This window comes from Aedes albopictus, chromosome 2 (assembly GCF_035046485.1).
Source record: "Aedes albopictus strain Foshan chromosome 2, AalbF5, whole genome shotgun sequence".
Classification (NCBI taxonomy): domain Eukaryota; kingdom Metazoa; phylum Arthropoda; class Insecta; order Diptera; family Culicidae; genus Aedes; species Aedes albopictus.
This window is the reverse complement of record NC_085137.1, coordinates 459486003-459503370: the sequence shown is the minus strand read 5'-3', so window position 1 is coordinate 459503370 and position 17368 is coordinate 459486003. Positions and strand designations below refer to the sequence as shown.

The 17368-nt window shown below is 43.2% G+C and overlaps 1 protein-coding gene across 1 annotated transcript; it reads right to left on the bottom strand.

Annotated features, from left to right (window-relative positions):
* Nucleotides 1-1191: 1191 nt before the first annotated feature.
* On the bottom strand, nt 1192-9725 carry LOC109418945 (tektin-1). Its single transcript, XM_019693165.3, has 3 exons — nt 9423-9725; nt 8826-9341; nt 1192-1889 (listed from the first exon to the last, which is right to left on the bottom strand). Exons 1-3 carry the CDS (start codon nt 9578-9580, stop codon nt 1310-1312), a joined length of 1254 nt encoding a protein of 417 aa, XP_019548710.2. The 5' UTR covers nt 9581-9725; the 3' UTR covers nt 1192-1309.
* Between the last annotated feature and the right edge of the window lie 7643 nt (nt 9726-17368).

The window sequence follows — 17368 nt, the reverse complement described above, 5'->3', positions numbered from 1 at the left end:
CATTGAACCCCAAATTTAACCCATTACCTACCCATGCGATCCGTAAATTAGCGACGTCAATATAGACGGATATTGACAACAGAAACTCACTCAACAAAAGTACTGGAAAGTTGTTTTATTATTATACATTTAAAAGTCTTGAAAACTATTGACTTTTAACCAAAACTCCAATAGATAGGGTATCGGGATGCTTCGTTGGCATAGTCCCCTCATTCGGCCTATCTTAACGTTTACCAAATACTCAAACAAACACGCATAACTGGAGATCGCAAAAGCTATGCGCCAAACAACTGTAACATTTCGTTTCAATTTTAGCATTTTGAAGCATTAAAATTGAATGAAAATGTCACTTTGTTTAGCTTTTGTAGACGCCATGGTTCTTCGGCTTAGTGGGTAGTCTATACACATGATCATAAATGGCCTGATTCTGGAACATTTCGAATTGACTTTTCGATAACTGAACATTTAATGCGACGGTCAAAGACGCTATTTTGATCTTGTATACTTATTTTCAACGAAAAATAACAATTTTACAAATTAAATGTGGGCCGAATATTGAGGACATTTTTTTCACTATGTACCCAAATCTTGGCCCATCAATAAAGTGACGTCAACAACACCAAAAAAGTGACGTCAACCACATTGCTCTCGAATGAACCAGAAAGAACTAACGGGAAGAAAGATTTTGTGTGCGGTGACTGTAAAAATATAACACAATAATGGGGTTGCATTGTTATCGTTACTAAATTATGAAAGAACTTTAGTTTAAGTAATATATTTATAGTTATGTGAAAATTTGGCTCCGAAAATGTAATTTGAAAGCAAGATTGGTGAACAAACAGTGATAATACTTCAGCAGAAATATTAAAAAATTATAGAATAAGTGGTTCTAGCGTTTGGAAAGCAATAGGCCAACGTTGTATCCACTAATAGGCCAATTTTTGTACCGTAGACCAACGTTGCATACCATCGCATCGAATCTTTTCAACGTAATTAAGTATGTTCTTGAACATTTACGCTGGTTTACTTCCAATTGCAGAAACATGCACTGCCTAGAGTGCGTGATAGAGTGAACACATCATTTATACTGCTATTAATTCACGAGTTATGGTCAAAATTGTCAAGGCGGCTTGCATATTAGGCCAAGGAACGGTACACATACCCTAAATAAATCCTTTAAAAAACAAAGACTGTCGGTTGCAAAAACTAGTCAATTTATTTTTAGAAGACACGAAAGAAACTCCAGTGCACACTCTACCATTCTAATACAATGCTTAGATTCACTGCCCTTCCCGTGGGTATCGCTTCTCTAAAAATTCTGGAAATTCAAACTCTCCCTCAGCGTCATACAATCCACTTCGTCGATTTTCAAAGAATTCGTCTTCAAGTTGATTTCCTCTTCCTGCATAACCTGGGTGTTCAACAGATACCGGAGCGTAGCCCGAGATTGTACCAACATGTGGTCTAGCTTGGCGACCGTTTCGCGCAGCGCGGCCAGCTCCTTCTTCAGACTGTTGTAAACGTTATCCTTGCACAGTTCGATCCCGGGCCGGTGCGCTCGGTTTGCCATCCGCACCTGTGCCAACGCAACGTAACCCTCCTTTTCGGCAATCTCCTTCTCCAGCTTGGTCACCGTACGGGTCAGTTCGTTAACCTGGTGCACGGTTTCCTTATGGACGTTCTCCAACTTGATTTTGGTATAGCGAACCTCGGCGATTCGTTTGCAGAAGGCCGCATTGGTACGGCCCACTTGGTGACGGATGTCCTCGGCGGCTTGTTTGAGCACCTGGTCGATGTACGATCGCAACGTTTGGGCCGAGTTGATTTCCTTGGCGGTATTTTCAATGTTTGTGTTGGTGACCTCGATCCACTCCGGATCGGTATTGTTGCTGAAAAAAGGAATACAATGGGTGTAATGTAAATGTATGCTGCCTATAATCGCATAACACAATCAATAAGCCAGATCGCTTCAGGAGCTCTTCGTCGGCGTATACCGAGTTAGTTTTCGTAAGCATCTGGTCCACTGATGGATTAGATCCGTGGTCACCAAAGTGCGGCCCGCGGGCTACATGTGATGCCGAGTTCTCTATGTTGCATTTCTTGCATTGTTCGTCATGGAAGTTGGTCTGTCTACTTAAGAATAACGTGTTAAATGTTTCACAAATAAATCCAGGAGTAGGAGTACAAGCAGTTTAACAAATAGGCCCGAGGATCACTGGATTAGATGCTTTTAGTTTGCGGATAGTTCTAGAGAAATTTCGGGAATTCCATCTTGTTCACCCATTATCTGTTCATTAATTTTTAAAAGTGGGCTGCAGTGTTGGATTCAGTGAAAAGTAATGAGCTGTAGCTGACAATGTTAGAATACGGTTTTCTGGCGAAACTATTCAGAATGTTCTGCTCAATAATGTATGTACTAAATGAAGCTACAAGGAGATCTGGTTGGCAGAGGAATATCACATCACGATCGCCCAAGCAATGTACTGCCCTGAATCGCTCATCAGTCCCATTTTCAAAAATGTTATAGGAAATATACAGAAATTACGTCCTGGGATCTTCCAGAAATTTCACCGGGGATTCCACCAGGAATTCCTCTGGAAATTCCTCTACGAATTGCTCCCGGGATTTCTTAAGAAATTCCTCCAGGAATTTCCCCGGGGATTTCCGCAGGAATTCCTGCAAAGAAATTCTTTCGGGTATTCTTCCGGAGATTCCTGAAAAAATCCATCTGGGGATGTCTACTGCAATTCCTCTTCGAATTTCTCCAGAAAGTCCTCCGGGGACTCTTCCAGGAATTCCTTAGGAGATTCCTTAATAAATTCCTCAGACGTTTTTCTTTTTTCGCGGATTCCTTTAGGAGTTCTTCCGGCGACTCCTCCAGATATTCCGCGGGGATTTCTCCAGGAAGAACAATTTTTCCGGGGATTGTCCCATAAATTCCTCTGGGGATTACTCCAAAAATTCCTCCAGCGATTTCTCTGGGCATTCTTCCAGGAATTCGTTCGGATGTTCTTACTTCAAATTTTCCGGTGATTCTTCCAGGAATTCCTCTTGGGATTACTCTAGAAATTCCTCCGGGTATTCCTGCATGAATTCATCCAAGGGTTCTTCCGAGAATTCCTGCAGAAATTCCTCAAAGTATTCCTCCAGCCATATTTCTAGGGATTCTTCCAGGAATACCTCTGGAGATAACTCCGAGAATTCCTCCAGGATTTCCTCCGGGGATTCCTTTGCAAATTCCTCCGGGAATTATTCCAGGGATAGCTTCAGAAATTGCTATGGGGATTCCTTTCTAGAAGAATACCTGGAGAAAATTCTGATGGAATCTCTGGAGGAATCACCGGAGAAAATTCGGGAGGAATTTCTGAATGAATACCCTTTGGGGACAGATGGGTCGTATTTGCACAGCCGAGAAAATTGACCATCACAAAAGTTTTCTAGATCAGCGAGGTTGCATTCAGAAAGGTGAAAATTCCGTCTCCAAATCCCTGAAGCAATTCCTTGATGAATCTCTGAAAGAAATCCTGGAGAATCTTCTGGACAAATCCCTGGAGGAATTTTTGAAGAAATAATTGAAGGATTACTTGGAGATGAATTTCTGATGAAACCTTTAGAGGAATTCTGGGAGAGACCTCTAGAAAAATTCCCGGAGTAATCCCCTGGAGGAATTCCCGAATGAATTTCTATAATAATCCCTGGAAGAATTCCTGTATTAATCCGTGGAGGAATTCATGCAGGAATATCTGGAGAAATCCCTGGAAAAATTCCTGGAGAAATTCTTTGAGGACTCCCTGTAGAAATTCCTGTATGAATTTCTGGAGCAAACCCTGGAAGATATCCTGAAGGAATCCTTGGATGAATTCCTGGAAAATACCCTAGAGGAATTCTAGGAGGACTCTCTGGAGAAATTTCAGAAGAATCCTTTTGGAGAATTCCAGAAGAAATCGTGAGAGATATTTGTACAGAAATTCTTGGAAGAATCCCTTTAGGAATTCTTGGAAAAATCCCTGAAGAAATTTTTTGGAGGAACCTCAGAAGAAATGCCTGACAGAACTACTGGACAAATTTCTGTCGGAAACCCAGAAAGAATTCCTGGATAAACCCCTAAAGGAATTCTTGGGGAAACTCCAGGAGGAATTGCTGTAGCAATTTCCGAAGAAATCCCTGAATCAATTCCTAGAGGAGTTCCTGAAGGCAATTCTAAAGGAATTGCTGGGCTAATGCTGAAAAAACCTCTTGAGGAATTCCTAGAGGAAACCTTAGAGAACTTTCTAGAGAAACTCTTGGCAAAATCCCTGAAGGAATCTCTGGAACAATTTCTAGAAAATCTTCTGGAGGAATGCCTGGAGGAATTTCTTGACAAATTCCTGTCGGAAACCTAGGAAGAATTCCTGGAAAAATCCCTAGAAGAATCCTTGGAGAAACACCTGTGTGATAATTTCCGGGGGAATGCCTTGAGGAGAAATTCTTGGATTAATTCCTGGAAGAATTTCCGGAGGAATCCCTGGAAAAAAATCCTGGAGGAATTCCTGCATAAATTTCTGAAACAATTTCTGAAGGAATCCTTGGAAGATTTCCAGCAGAAATTGCTGGATAAAACGCTGTAGGAATTTCTGAAAAAAATCGCGGAGGAATTCCTGGACCAATTTCTGAAGAAATTATTGGATGAATTACTGAAGATATACCTGGGGTAGTTCCTGAAGGAATTCTTGGTGGAATTCCTGGAGAAGTCAATCGAGAAATGCCTGGAGGAATATCTGAAATAATTCCAGGAGAATTGGGGTAATTTCTGAAGGAATCCGTGGAGAACTTCCTGGAGGATTGCTGAAGAAATCCTTGAAGGAATTCCTAGAGGAATCTCAGGAGGAGTTCATGCAGGAATCCCTGGAGGATTTCTTCAAGTAATTCCTGAGGGAATTGTTGAAGGAAATTGCGGTAGTAATTTCTGTAGAAAATTCAGGAGGAAGTCCAGGATCAATGTCTGGAGGTATTTTTGAAGGAATTCCTGGGGTAATTCTGAAGAAACCTCTTGATGAATTCCTGGAGGAATCTTCAGAGAAATTTCTAGGGAAATTCTTGAAGAATCTCTGTAGGAATTCTTGAAAACAAAACCCTGGAGGAATCCCTGAAGCAATTTTTGGAGAAACCTCAGGAGGAATGCCTGGAGCAACTTCTGGATAGATTTCTGTCGGAAACCCAGGAGGAAATCCCATGACTTCTTTTAGTGTTTAAAAATAGTTTTTATAATGGTAGAACAAAATCTTATTTTCTATGCCAAAATTATCGTTTAAGGCTATTACAACTCAAATATTCAAAAAACTTCATTAGTTTCAGAGATACAAGGGTTGAAATTTATGGTGCTCTACAGACACCATGGGCGGGAAAGGGTTAATCACGTCTGAACGGGTTTAACGTAAGGGACTGAATGAATAATGCTACTCAATGATGCACGCGTGGCGCGCTCGCTCGGCTCTGCTGTGGAAAGTTTTCGCAGGGTTGATCTCGCCTTCGATCTCGCCGAATGCCACACTGAAAGGAAACAGTATTGCATATTTCCAACAGGAACTATCCCTGAAAGAATTCCTGGAGGAATCCTTGAATTAATTCCTGTAGGAATCTCTAGATAAGTTTTGGAAGGAATCCCTGGAGAAATTCCTAGAGGAATTCCCAGATCTGGAGATCTGGAGGAATTTCTGGAGGAAATACTAAAGGAATCATCGGAGGAATTCCTGGAAGAATCTCTGGAAGAATCCTCATAGGAATCCCTGAAGGAATTCCTGGTGTATTCCTGGGGCAATTTTTGGAGGATCCATGAAAAATATATTGGCGGAATCTCTAGAGGAATCCCTGGAGGAGAAATTCTTGATAAAATTTCCGGATGAATCCCTGGAAAATTTCCTGAAGAAATTGTAAATCCTGGAGGAATTCTTAGTGGAATTCCTGGAGGAGTTCACAGAGAAATGCTTGAATGAAATCCTAAAGGAATGCCTGGAGGAATACCTTGAATCATTCCTGGATAAATTCTGGGGAAATTTTTGAAGGAATCCCTGGATTCCTGAAGAAATCCCTGGGGAAGTTTCTCAAGAAATCCCTGGAGAATTTCCAGGAGAAATTGCTGGAGGAACTGCGATAATTATTTTTGAAGGAATTCCTGTAGGAGTTCCTGGGATACTTCTGGAGGAATCCCTATAGAAATCCCTGAAAAAACTCCTGGGGGAATGCCTGATGGAGCATGCCGCCTGTAAGAATGTCTGGAGGAATCTCTAGAGAAATTCCTTGAGAAATTTCTAGAGGAGGAACCCCTCAGGACTCGCTGCAAAAATTCCATGAGCAATCCCTGAATGAATTCCTGGAGAATTCTCTTAATGACTCACTGGAACAACTGCAGGAGGAATCCCTGGTGGAATTCCTAGAGAAATCTTTAGAGGTATGCCTGGACGAATCCCTGTAGAATTTTCTAGAGGAATCCATGCAAGAACTCTCAGAGGAATCCTGGAAGAATTCCTTGAGGAATTTTTGGAGAAATCCCTTGAGCAGTTCCCGCTTGAGTCCCTTGAGGAATTCCCGGAGGAATCCCAGGAAGAATTCCAGAAGAAATACAAAGTTTAATTTCTGAGGGAATTCCAGAAGAAGTTTCTGAAGAAATTGCTGAAATTCCTAAGGAAATCCTGAAATCGTGGATTAATTCCTGGAGAAGTTTCTGAAGGAATTCCAAGAAGAGTTCTTGCAGGCATTTTTAAAGTAATCCCGGAAGTTGTTCCTGAAAGAATTGTAGAGGGAATTCGCGGGTGATTCCCTGCAGGAATTCTTGGAGAAATTTCTGAAGAAACCCCATGAGGAATTCCTTAGGGAATCTCAGGAAAGCTTTCTTAGTGAATTTCTGGTAGCATTTTTGTAGGAATCCCTGGAAAAAAATCTGAAGAAAACCGTGTCTGTAGTAATTTCTGGGCGAATTTTTGAAGGAATACTTGTATGGACTCCTATAGATTTTTTTTGTACAAATGTTTTAAGCAATTCTTGGATTATTTTTAAATAATTGCTAGTATAATTTTCTGAAATATTTTTTTCAATAAATTCCTGCAAAAATACTTCGCATCATTACAGATGGAATTATTGGAGCAATCTCTAGCGGAATTCCGGAACGAATATATGGAGAAATTTCTGTAGATATCTCTGAAGGAATACCTGCAGAAGGATCTCTGGAGAAATTCCTGAAGGAAACCTCAAAGAGGAGGAACCACTGAAGATATTCCAGGACAAATCCTCGAAGATATATGAATTCTCGAAGGAATCTCTAGAGGAATCCATGATGGAATCGCTGCAACAAGCTATGGAAGAAAATCCTGGAGGAATTATTTATACTCATATTAAATTATAGTTTACGAAACTATGAATAAATCTAAAACAGTCATTTTGATTCCTCAAAACTGCAATGCCGATTTGCATATTCACATATCTGGCGCCCATCCCGCTTAAAAGTCATTATAAGTCAGGCCCCCCCTGGGCCCCCTCCAAAAAAAAATCCTGGTACGCCAATGCCTAGATGAATCCCCAGAGGAATTCCTGGGAGAATCCCCCAAAAAAAAGTTTTAGAAATACCAAAAGGAATTTCTGGAGGAATCCCCGGTTATCAAATACCTGGAGGATTCTCTGATGGGTATTTCTTGGAGGAATCCTTGGTGGGAATTCCTGGACGAATACCAGGTGAAAATTCGTGGAAGAATCCCCGGTCGGAATTCCTAGAGGAATCCATAATGGGATTCTTGGAGTTTGCCATGCAGGAACGATTCACTGAAATTGCGGTTTGCCGACACCTAGGCAAATTGATCAGCAAAGGCATCAGCCACCGTACATGGATTATTGGTGAAACTGTCCTCTACTCGTATCACTTTTTCCGTGTGTCTGTTCTTACCACTGGCAACTTTGACCTTTCTCCATAGTTCCGCTGAATGAGTGGTTTCAGTGATATTAGCTGTGAAATGTTGTGGATGTCATTACTCTTGTAATAACATTTTCGTTAAAAATGTCAAAGTAATTTCTTGCAATGAAGCCAAAAGAATTCATGGTTACATCTTTAACCGACCCGGAATAACGTGACAGGTTCCACAAGGACCTCATTGGGGACGCTTTTGGTTTTCAGCTAAATCATATCTGGCGACGTATCAATCTTCATGATTCCGAGAGAATGAGTCACAAAACGTAGGCTGAAATCTGTATCAAGATCAACTGATATGGCTCCTCTGGAACATCTGGCACAAGAGACTCGGCGGAACCTGCACCAGATGTTCCGGAGTGACTATTTCAGTTGATACAGACTTTGGCCTACCTTTTCTGGTTCATTTCAAAATCATCGTCGCACGACATGATTTAGTTGAAAACCAGAAGTGGTTCCAACGACACCCCCGCGGAACTAGTCACGGTGTTCCGGATGGCTCATTGAAATCCGATTATTGCAGTTATGTTTTATGGTTCTCAAAACAAATCTACTAAAAACTTAATGGTACAAACATACGAAACAATCACTTCATTTTGGCACTTCCCCTGACGCCAGTACAATCCGGAATAACTCCGGAATGGTGCCGGGAACTGCATGGACACTTGGGTGTAATGAACTTGCACCAATTTATGATCAATTGAGGGCGATGTCAAAAAATTTGAATGAACTTTCCGAAAACTAATTGTTCGGGGGTTAGGCTGTAAAGGTTAGCCCTTATGTGGCCGACAGGGTACCCGGGTACCCAGCGCCCATTTAAAAAGCACGGTGTAGAAAAAAGCAAAAAGTTTGTCGGACACATAACGGTTAAGAAACATTAAAGCACACTTACTACGGATCCAACGGCACCGTCCCGTCGTACACCTTCATCCCCATCTGGTTATGTCTCAGTTCGACATTCTTCTCATCGATCTGTATGGACTTTTCCTTGTTGGACAAATCCCTGTCCAGCAGGTAAATGGTTGCCCTCAGTCGCCGTAGCTGCTCGACGCCCTGCTCCATCAGTTTATGTAACAGTTCAATAGCCCCATTCATCACGTCCAGCTCCTTGCGCAGTTCCCTGTGCACGTCGTCCAGCACCAGGTCCACCCCTTGGCGCATCTCCCGCATGATGACACACTTCTGGCATATCGGCACGGCAATCTCCTGCAGTGTATTGATCGCATCGAGCGTCCGCTGCTTGTACACTTTGAGGGCCTCCTCCTCGATGTGGGCGTCCTTCTTCTGCTTCTTGAGCTCATCCTGCCGGAACCGGATGTCCTCGATGCGTTCCTTCAGCCGGAAATCGGACTCGTTTTTATTCAGCTCGGTGGTGAACTTGGTTTCATCAATCAGCCGTTCACTTTCGCTAGAATGCAAGCACATGGAAAATGGGATTTTAGGTCAACATATATTTCTGCGCACTCAAAGATTGCAGAAGGCCACTTACCAAATAACCCGTTCGGCCAGAGTTTGTTGATTGAGCGAAAACACGTTTTTGGTGCGATTATTGAGGTCCCAATCACGTGGCGTGTACTTGGGACGACCTGGTCCAAAAAGGACCAGATTTTGATTGGCCAGGTCATCGCAGTGACGGCGGGACATCATCACACGGGAGGACTGTAGCAAAAAGATAACGTTCTCTTACCGACTTGCTAATGTTTGACTGAACGCAGTAATCGATAGCAAAAACAACGAAACAAGCCGCGTGGTAACTATGAGCAACGTTTACGGTTATCCGTTTGCTTAGTGAAAGGGTCCTTTATCTTTTTTTTATATATCTAGAAAAGTAGGTAGGGGTTGGACTGTCCCAAAATGCATTACAGATTCTCCCTCTTGATTAAGGGGTCAGTTTTTATTTGCCACTTTTCTTTATTAAAACTTTTTTAAAAAGATCATTCAATAATATAACCAAATATGAGAGCGAAACATTTTCTTGCCTTAAAAGGAAGCTTATACAGCAAATTGGATCGGACTGAGATTTTGAAAACATCGAAAAATCACTTATCATCTCACAAACGTTTGATCAACGATCTGATGTAAATATGAGCTTATCGTTATTAAAGTTAATTCGCATAGGGTGTGAGACCATTTCCGTATTCCTGCAGGAATCCCTGGGGTATCACAGGAAGAATGCATGGAAAATTCTTGGGGAAATGTCTGAATGGGTTCTTATAAAAATTTCCAAAAAAAAACTTTTGGAGGAAATCCAGCGGAAGTTCCTGGATTAATAAAAGCATATATAAATGAAAAAATCCCAGCAGGATTTCTTGGAATAATTCCTAGGACAATCCCTAGAGAAATTGCTGGATAAATCCACTTAGTAATTCAAAGAGGAATTATTGGAGAAGTCCTTAGGGAAACTCCCGGATACATCGCTGTAGAAGTGCATGTAGATTTTTTTTGGAAAAAGTCCTGCAGAAATATCAGCGGGAATTTTTGGGGGAATCATAGAAGGAGTTCCTGAAAGAATCCCATGAAAAGCTTCTGGAGGAATCACAGGAGGAATGCCTAGAAAAATTTGAATGGATTGTTAATGAATTCTCGAAGAATTTCCAGCGGAATTTTTGGTGAAACACTAGCAAAAATACCAACAAGAAATAAAGCAGAAATTCTTAAGGAATTGCAGCAAGAATTCCTGGAGGAGTCCCACCACGATTTCCTTAAGGATTAATAATAACAGATAAATCCCTGGAAGAATCCCGAAAGCAATTCCTGAAGCAATTCAAGCAAATTTCATTTTTTTCATTTATTTAGTTAACATCAAATTCATGATAATACTGAACCAACAATTTGCCGCCATAATATTCGATTTGCAGCTGCAGCTCTCCAACGTCGGTCACGCCCAACACTCGCCAGATCAGGTCCGCCCATCGTGCTCTCTGCGCTCCATGCCTTCTTGTACCAACCGGATGGTTAGCAAACACCAGCTTTGCAGGGTTGCCCTGCCCACCGTATCCTTCCGGCTTTGGCCACCTTCTGGATGCTGGGTTCGCCGTAAAGTGCAGTAAGCTCGTGGTTCATTCTTCTCCGCCACACACCGTTCTCCTGCACACCGCCGAAGATCGTCCTTAGCACGCGTTGCTCGAAAACTTCGAGTGCTTGCAGGTCCTCCTCGAGCATGGTCCATATCTCGTGCCCGTAGAGGATCACCGGTCTTATTAGCGTTTTGTACATGGTGCATTTGGTGCGTGGGTGAATCTTTTTCGACCGCAGTTTCTTCTGGAGCCCGTAGTAGGCCCGACTTCCGCCGATGATGCGCCTCCGGATTTCACGGCTCACGTTGTTGTCAGCCGTCAGTAAGGATTCGAGGTAGACGAATTCCTCCACCACCTCGAAAGTATCCCCGTCTATCGTAATATTACTACCCAGACGGATCGTTTTCGGTTCCGCCTACCAGCATGTACTTTGTTTTTGAGGCATTCACCACCAGTCCGACCTTTGCTGCTTCGCGTTTCAGGCGGGTGTACAGCTCTGCCACCGTTCCAAATGTTCTGGCAATAATGTCCATGTCGTCCGCAAAGCACACAAATTGTCCGGATTTTGTGAAAATCGTTCCCCGGTTGTTGAGCCCGGCTCGTCGCATCACACATTCCAGAGCGATGTTGTAGAGTAGGCATGAGAGCTCATCACCTTGTCGCAGTCCCCGGCGAGATTCGAATGAACTGGATAGTTCCCCCGAAACCCTTACGCAGTTTTGAACACCGTCCATCGTTGCTTTAGACTGATAGTCAGCTTCCCAGGAAAGCCGTTTTCGTCCATGATTCTCCATAGCTCTGCACGGTCGATACTGTCGTATGCCGCTTTGAAGTCGATGAACAGGTGATGCGTTGGGACCTGGTATTCACGGCATTTCTGGAGGATTTGCCGTACGGTAAAGATCTGGTCCGTTGTCGACCGGCCGTCGATGAAGCCGGCTTGATAACTTCCCACGAACTCATTTGTTTTAGGTGACAGACGACGGAAGATGATCTGGGATAGCACTTTGTAGGCAGCATTCAAAATAGTGATCGCCCTGAAGTTCTCACTTTCCAAATGGTCGCCTTTCTTGTGAATGGGGCAGATTACCCCTTCCTTCCACTCCTCCAGTAGCTGTTCGGTTTCCCAGATCCTGACTATCAGCCGATGCAGACAGGTGGCCAACTTTTCTGGGCCCATCTTGATGAGTTCAGCTGCGACCATCCTTACCAGCTGCTTTGTTGGTTTTGAGCTGGTGAATGGCATCCTTAAGGTGAAGGTTGCTCGAGATCATAATAATAAGTTTGGCTCCCGCTCTAATAACCCTCTCAACCACCCACTCAAAACAAACAAGTCAGACGGTGCACAGTGTAGTGTGACTTGGTCAAATAAACTAACAAAAACGTTCCAAAATGAGCTGTATTAAAGTAGCAGTTGTACCTTTGAATTTTGGCACACATATGATTTATTGCATATGCCCACCAACACAATTTGTTCTTATAAAATATTTTTAAATTTATTTAAATCCCTACTTTGCCCAATATTTTCACCAATAATCCCATTATGCACCACTTGATTTACGTTTTTGTTGACAACTCTCTCCTCTCTTCTCTCGTACTTTTTCTCACTGACCGTAGGAAACTACCGTGTTATGGGGTGACATTAATTGATGTAATTTCAACTCATAAACAGCGAACGATTGTTCTGTTATCTATTGAAATCATATTGGCAGTATGATATTTAAAATAGTTAAAAAGATTAACAAAATAACAGCCTTGTTTCGTGATAAACATGAACTGCGGTTTAATCAATTTCACCGTACGTTGAACAACACCACTCAGTTTAACGGTACACTTTTCCATTTTAGCGAACCGCGATGTAAATTGATCCGGGGTTTCGACCACAAAAGTGGAAAACGCGTAAGTTTTTCGCGATAAACGGTAGGTTAGGCGAAAGTGCGGACAATTTCACGTAATCGATCAACTTATTACAGTGCTGTGTTGCGTAGAAGACTGTTAAAAAGTGATTTGAAAATAAGGGTGACGCGCTTGTCGAAGAAAAAAAAGTGCAGTGAGTGCTACATTTTGGCACGAAATTGTGAAAATATAGTGAAAATTGCAAAGCAGTACTTCCTGGCGGATGAAAAATATAGTTGTCTACCACAAGTAGCAACCTGAGTTCAATTTGAGAAGGTAAGCAAGTATAATTTTGAGAAATTGTTCGCTAACTTCCGCGCTTCTCGATGACTATGGTGAGGGGAGGGAGGTATAAGGGAGAGAGTGGCGGCCATACTCGCTGCCATTTTGTAACCCCTGCAACTATGTCCTTAACTTCCCTCAGCGTGGGAGTTGGTTCGTTTCCGTCCTCCGCTGCACTGGCGTCGTCGTTTCCTCCGTTGCCGTGGGCTCCCGTGCCTACGTTCTCCACGCCGTTCAGGTGCTGATCGAAATGCTGCTTCCACCTTTCGATCACCTCACGTCCGTCCGTCAAAAGGCCTCCGTCTTTATCCCTGCATATTTCGGCTCGCGGCACGAAGCCGTTGCGGGATGCGTTGAGCTTCTGATAGAACTTCCGTGTTTCTTGGGAACGGCACAGCAGTTGCATTTCTTCACACTCCGCTTCTTCCAGGCGGCGCTTTTTCTCCCGAAAGAGGCGGGTCTGCTGTTTCCGCTTCTGTTTATAACGTTCCACGTTCTGTCGAGTCCCTTGCTGCAGCATTACCGCCCTCGCTGCATTCTTCTCCTCCAAAACCGTGTTTTGTGCATTTGTAATGTTCCATTTTATTTTGCGTATCTAAGTTCCCAGACGTGGGGCCCGATACGGAAAATATAATGTACATTTGTAAGGTTCCAATTTATTCGTTACATTAGGCCATATGAATAAAATTGAGTAAATACTCTTTACTAAATCTTTGTGAAGCCGTGGAACAAATCTCTGTGAATCTTCACAGAGATCTGAGTAAAGAGTATTTACTCAGCTTTATTCATATGGCTTATTGGCGCCCAACGTGGGGCCTTGCGCATTTATAAGGTTCCAATGTTTTCGTTACATTGGCGCCCAACGTGGGGCCTTGCGCATTTATAAGGTTCCAATGTTTTCGTTACAACTCTTCGTCGAACCATTCGTTCCGCCGATTCCGTTCCACGTACCCGATGGTGCTCTCGGCTGCGTCGTTGATGGCAGCTTTCACTGTACTCCAGCAGTCCTCTAGAGGGGCCTCATCGAGCTCGCCCACGTCTGGCAACGCGGCCTCGAGATTCTGCGCGTATGCTGAGGCGACATCCGGTTGCTTCAGTCGCTCTAGGTTGTACCGTGGCGGTCGCCGGTATCGTACATTGTTGATGACGGAAAGTTTTAGGCGCAGTTTGACCATCACCAGATAGTGGTCGGAGTCGATGTTGGCGCCACGATAGGTCCTGACGTCGATAATGTCGGAGAAGTGCCGTCCGTCAATCAGAACGTGGTCGATTTGAGATTCCGTCTGCTGTGGTGATCTCCAGGTGTAACGATAAGGGAGGCTGTGTTGGAAAAAGGTGCTACGTATGGCCATATTTTTGGAGGCGGCGAAATCAATGAGTCGTAGGCCGTTTTCGTTCGTCTGCTGGTGGGCGCTGAACTTACCAATCGTCGGTCTGAATTCCTCCTCCTGGCCTACCTGAGCGTTCAAATCACCTATGATGATCTTGACGTCGTGGCTTGGGCAGCGATCGTACTCGCGTTTGAGCTGCGCGTAAAATGCGTCCTTGTCATCATCAGTACTTCCGGAGTGTGGGCTGTGCACGTTTATTATGCTGAAGTTGAAGAATCGGCCTTTGATCCTCAACCTGCACATTCTTTCGTCGATCGGCCACCAACCGATCACGCGCCTCTGCATATCACCCATCACGATGAAAGCTGTTCCCACCTCGCGTGTGTTGCCGCAGCTCTGGTAGATGGTATGATTACCTCTAAACGTTCGCACCATGGATCCTGTCCAACACACCTCCTGCAGTGCTACGATGCCGAACCCGCGGTCCTTCAGTAGATCAGCGAGTTAGCGGGTGCTCCCAATGAAGTTGAGAGATCGGCAGTTCCACGTACCGAGTTTCCTATCGCAAGTCCTTTTTGTTCGCTGGAGTCGTTGCCGTTGGTCTCGGTTCGTATCATTCTGTTGCTGATTTTCCGTTACCGTCGTGCGGGGCTTCTTTTTACACTTTTTCATGATTTTTCAACTTTATGACATAATAACTCCCAGACTAGTGAATGGATTTCCACAATTTTTACAGATAATAATTGTGAGTATGTATGTAGGATGTATGCAAAATTTGAACTAAATCCATCAATAAACAAAAAAGTTGTTCATACACCAATCGGACACATCTCATATAGAACCAGATGGGGGCTACTTTGGACATTTTTATCTAAAACAAAATTGCATTTCAAATTCCAGGTTTATTTAGAAAACTACTTTGTACCAATACTGTAGTATACTGTATCAGACATGATTTCAATAAATTTATGCGTTTGAAGATGGTTCCGTGCTACCTTTGGTATTATGAGCAGCGTGATATTGCTATATAAATAGCCTGAAAAAAGGACCATCAATCCTTTATTTGGGTGAAATGGTCATTTATAATGTATAACGATACAAATATTCGATTGTATATGCTACGTTGATATATTTTGAATGAATTGATCAACCCTTTGAAATTTATGAACTGTAGAAACAATGCTTACAGACCAAATGTTCTGATACGTTATGTATATTTTATTGATTTATTCGATGTATTTTCGCGTCCTGCCAAGCAATAAACGGTCTGTTTGAAAAATAATTTCAACCAAATGGAGGGAAAACTATTGCTTCGTAATAGTCCCAAAGACATCAAACAGATTTGAACCATATTTCGAATTCAAAAAATCCATATTTGAAAGTGTCCAAAGTAGCCCCGCATTTCAAAAGTAACCCCGCACGACGGTACAATGTTTTTTTACGGCTGGCTCGTAGGGCCTGACACCAACCCCCTACTTTCCGGAGGACCATAGTGCACAGTTGAGCTTAGAGTCCTTCCCTGGCACTCGGACGTAGATCAGCCGCCCCTAACATGGGAATCAGACGCTGTTGTGAGCCGCTTCTCCTGGAGAACAGACGCTCAGGTTTGCCGAAGCAAACCCCCCCTTTCCCTGTCAGCCTACGGCCAAAGTTCACACCGGGGTTGGTTACCCGATCTTCCCTAAGGTTGCTCATAGTTTCCGGTCGGTACCGCGAGGAGGTAGGGATAGGAGTTGCTGGGCAGAGGCTAGTGGATCACAATGGGATCTGAATTGCGCAGCATACCCAGCCTTTACCGTGCCCTTAACAACATCAACAATATATTGATACTTGACAAACATGACAAACTGGATTTATGCAGCAATAGTCCGGCCAAAAGTTACATATGCTTCACTTGTATGGTGGCCTAAAACAATCGAGGTAACCGCTCAAAAGAAGCTAAGCAAGCTTCAAAGACTTGCTTGTATATCAATTACAGGGGCAATGAAAAGCACACCATCGGTTGCATTAGATGCCCTTCTCAATATGTTACCATTGCACCAATTTGTTCAACTGCAAGCGGCAAAAAGTGCCCTGCAGTTTCTGCGTCACAACAAACTGCTAGAAGGTGATCTAGTAGGACATTTGAAGATCGTCAAAGACTTCAATTTAAACTCAGATATTAAAACAGTAGAGGATTGGATGATAACGAAGACCAACTATGATGTTCCCTTTAATGTGGTTAAACCAAGCCGCAATATTTGGGATTCTGGTGGGCCAAGCTTACGTCCAGGTTCTATTGTATTTTATACTGATGGGTCTAAGATGGGGGAAAATACTGGTGCTGGAGTTTTTGGCCCAGGTATAAGTAAAGCTATACCAATGGGATGTAGTCCCACTGTGTTTCAAGCAGAGATTCAAGCCATATTAGAGTGTGCTAATACTTGCCTGAGGAGAAATTACAGATTTGCAAAAATCTGCATCTTCTCAGACAGTCAAGCTGCTCTAAATGCGCTAAGGGCATTCACGTGCCAGTCCAAGCTAGTGTGGGAATGCATTCTTTCTCTGAAGCAGTTGGCCAGTAGGAACGAAGTAACATTATACTGGGTGCCCGGCCATTGCGGAATTCAGGGAAATGAAAACGCCGACAATCTAGCCAGACAGGGTGCAGCATCGAGCTTCGTAGGCCCTGAACCATTCTGTGGAGTTCCTGAGTGTACTCTTAGGACGAAACTAAAAATATGGGAAATGTCTATGGGAGAAACCAATTGGAATGCCACGGATACATCCAGACAAGCAAAAAGATTTATAAGACCTAGTGCAGCAAAAGCCAGGACCATACTAAATTTAAACAAGAGAGACCTGAGGGTAATAACGGGCCTGATGACCGGTCACTGCCCCAGTAGGTACCATCTACACAAGATTGGAAA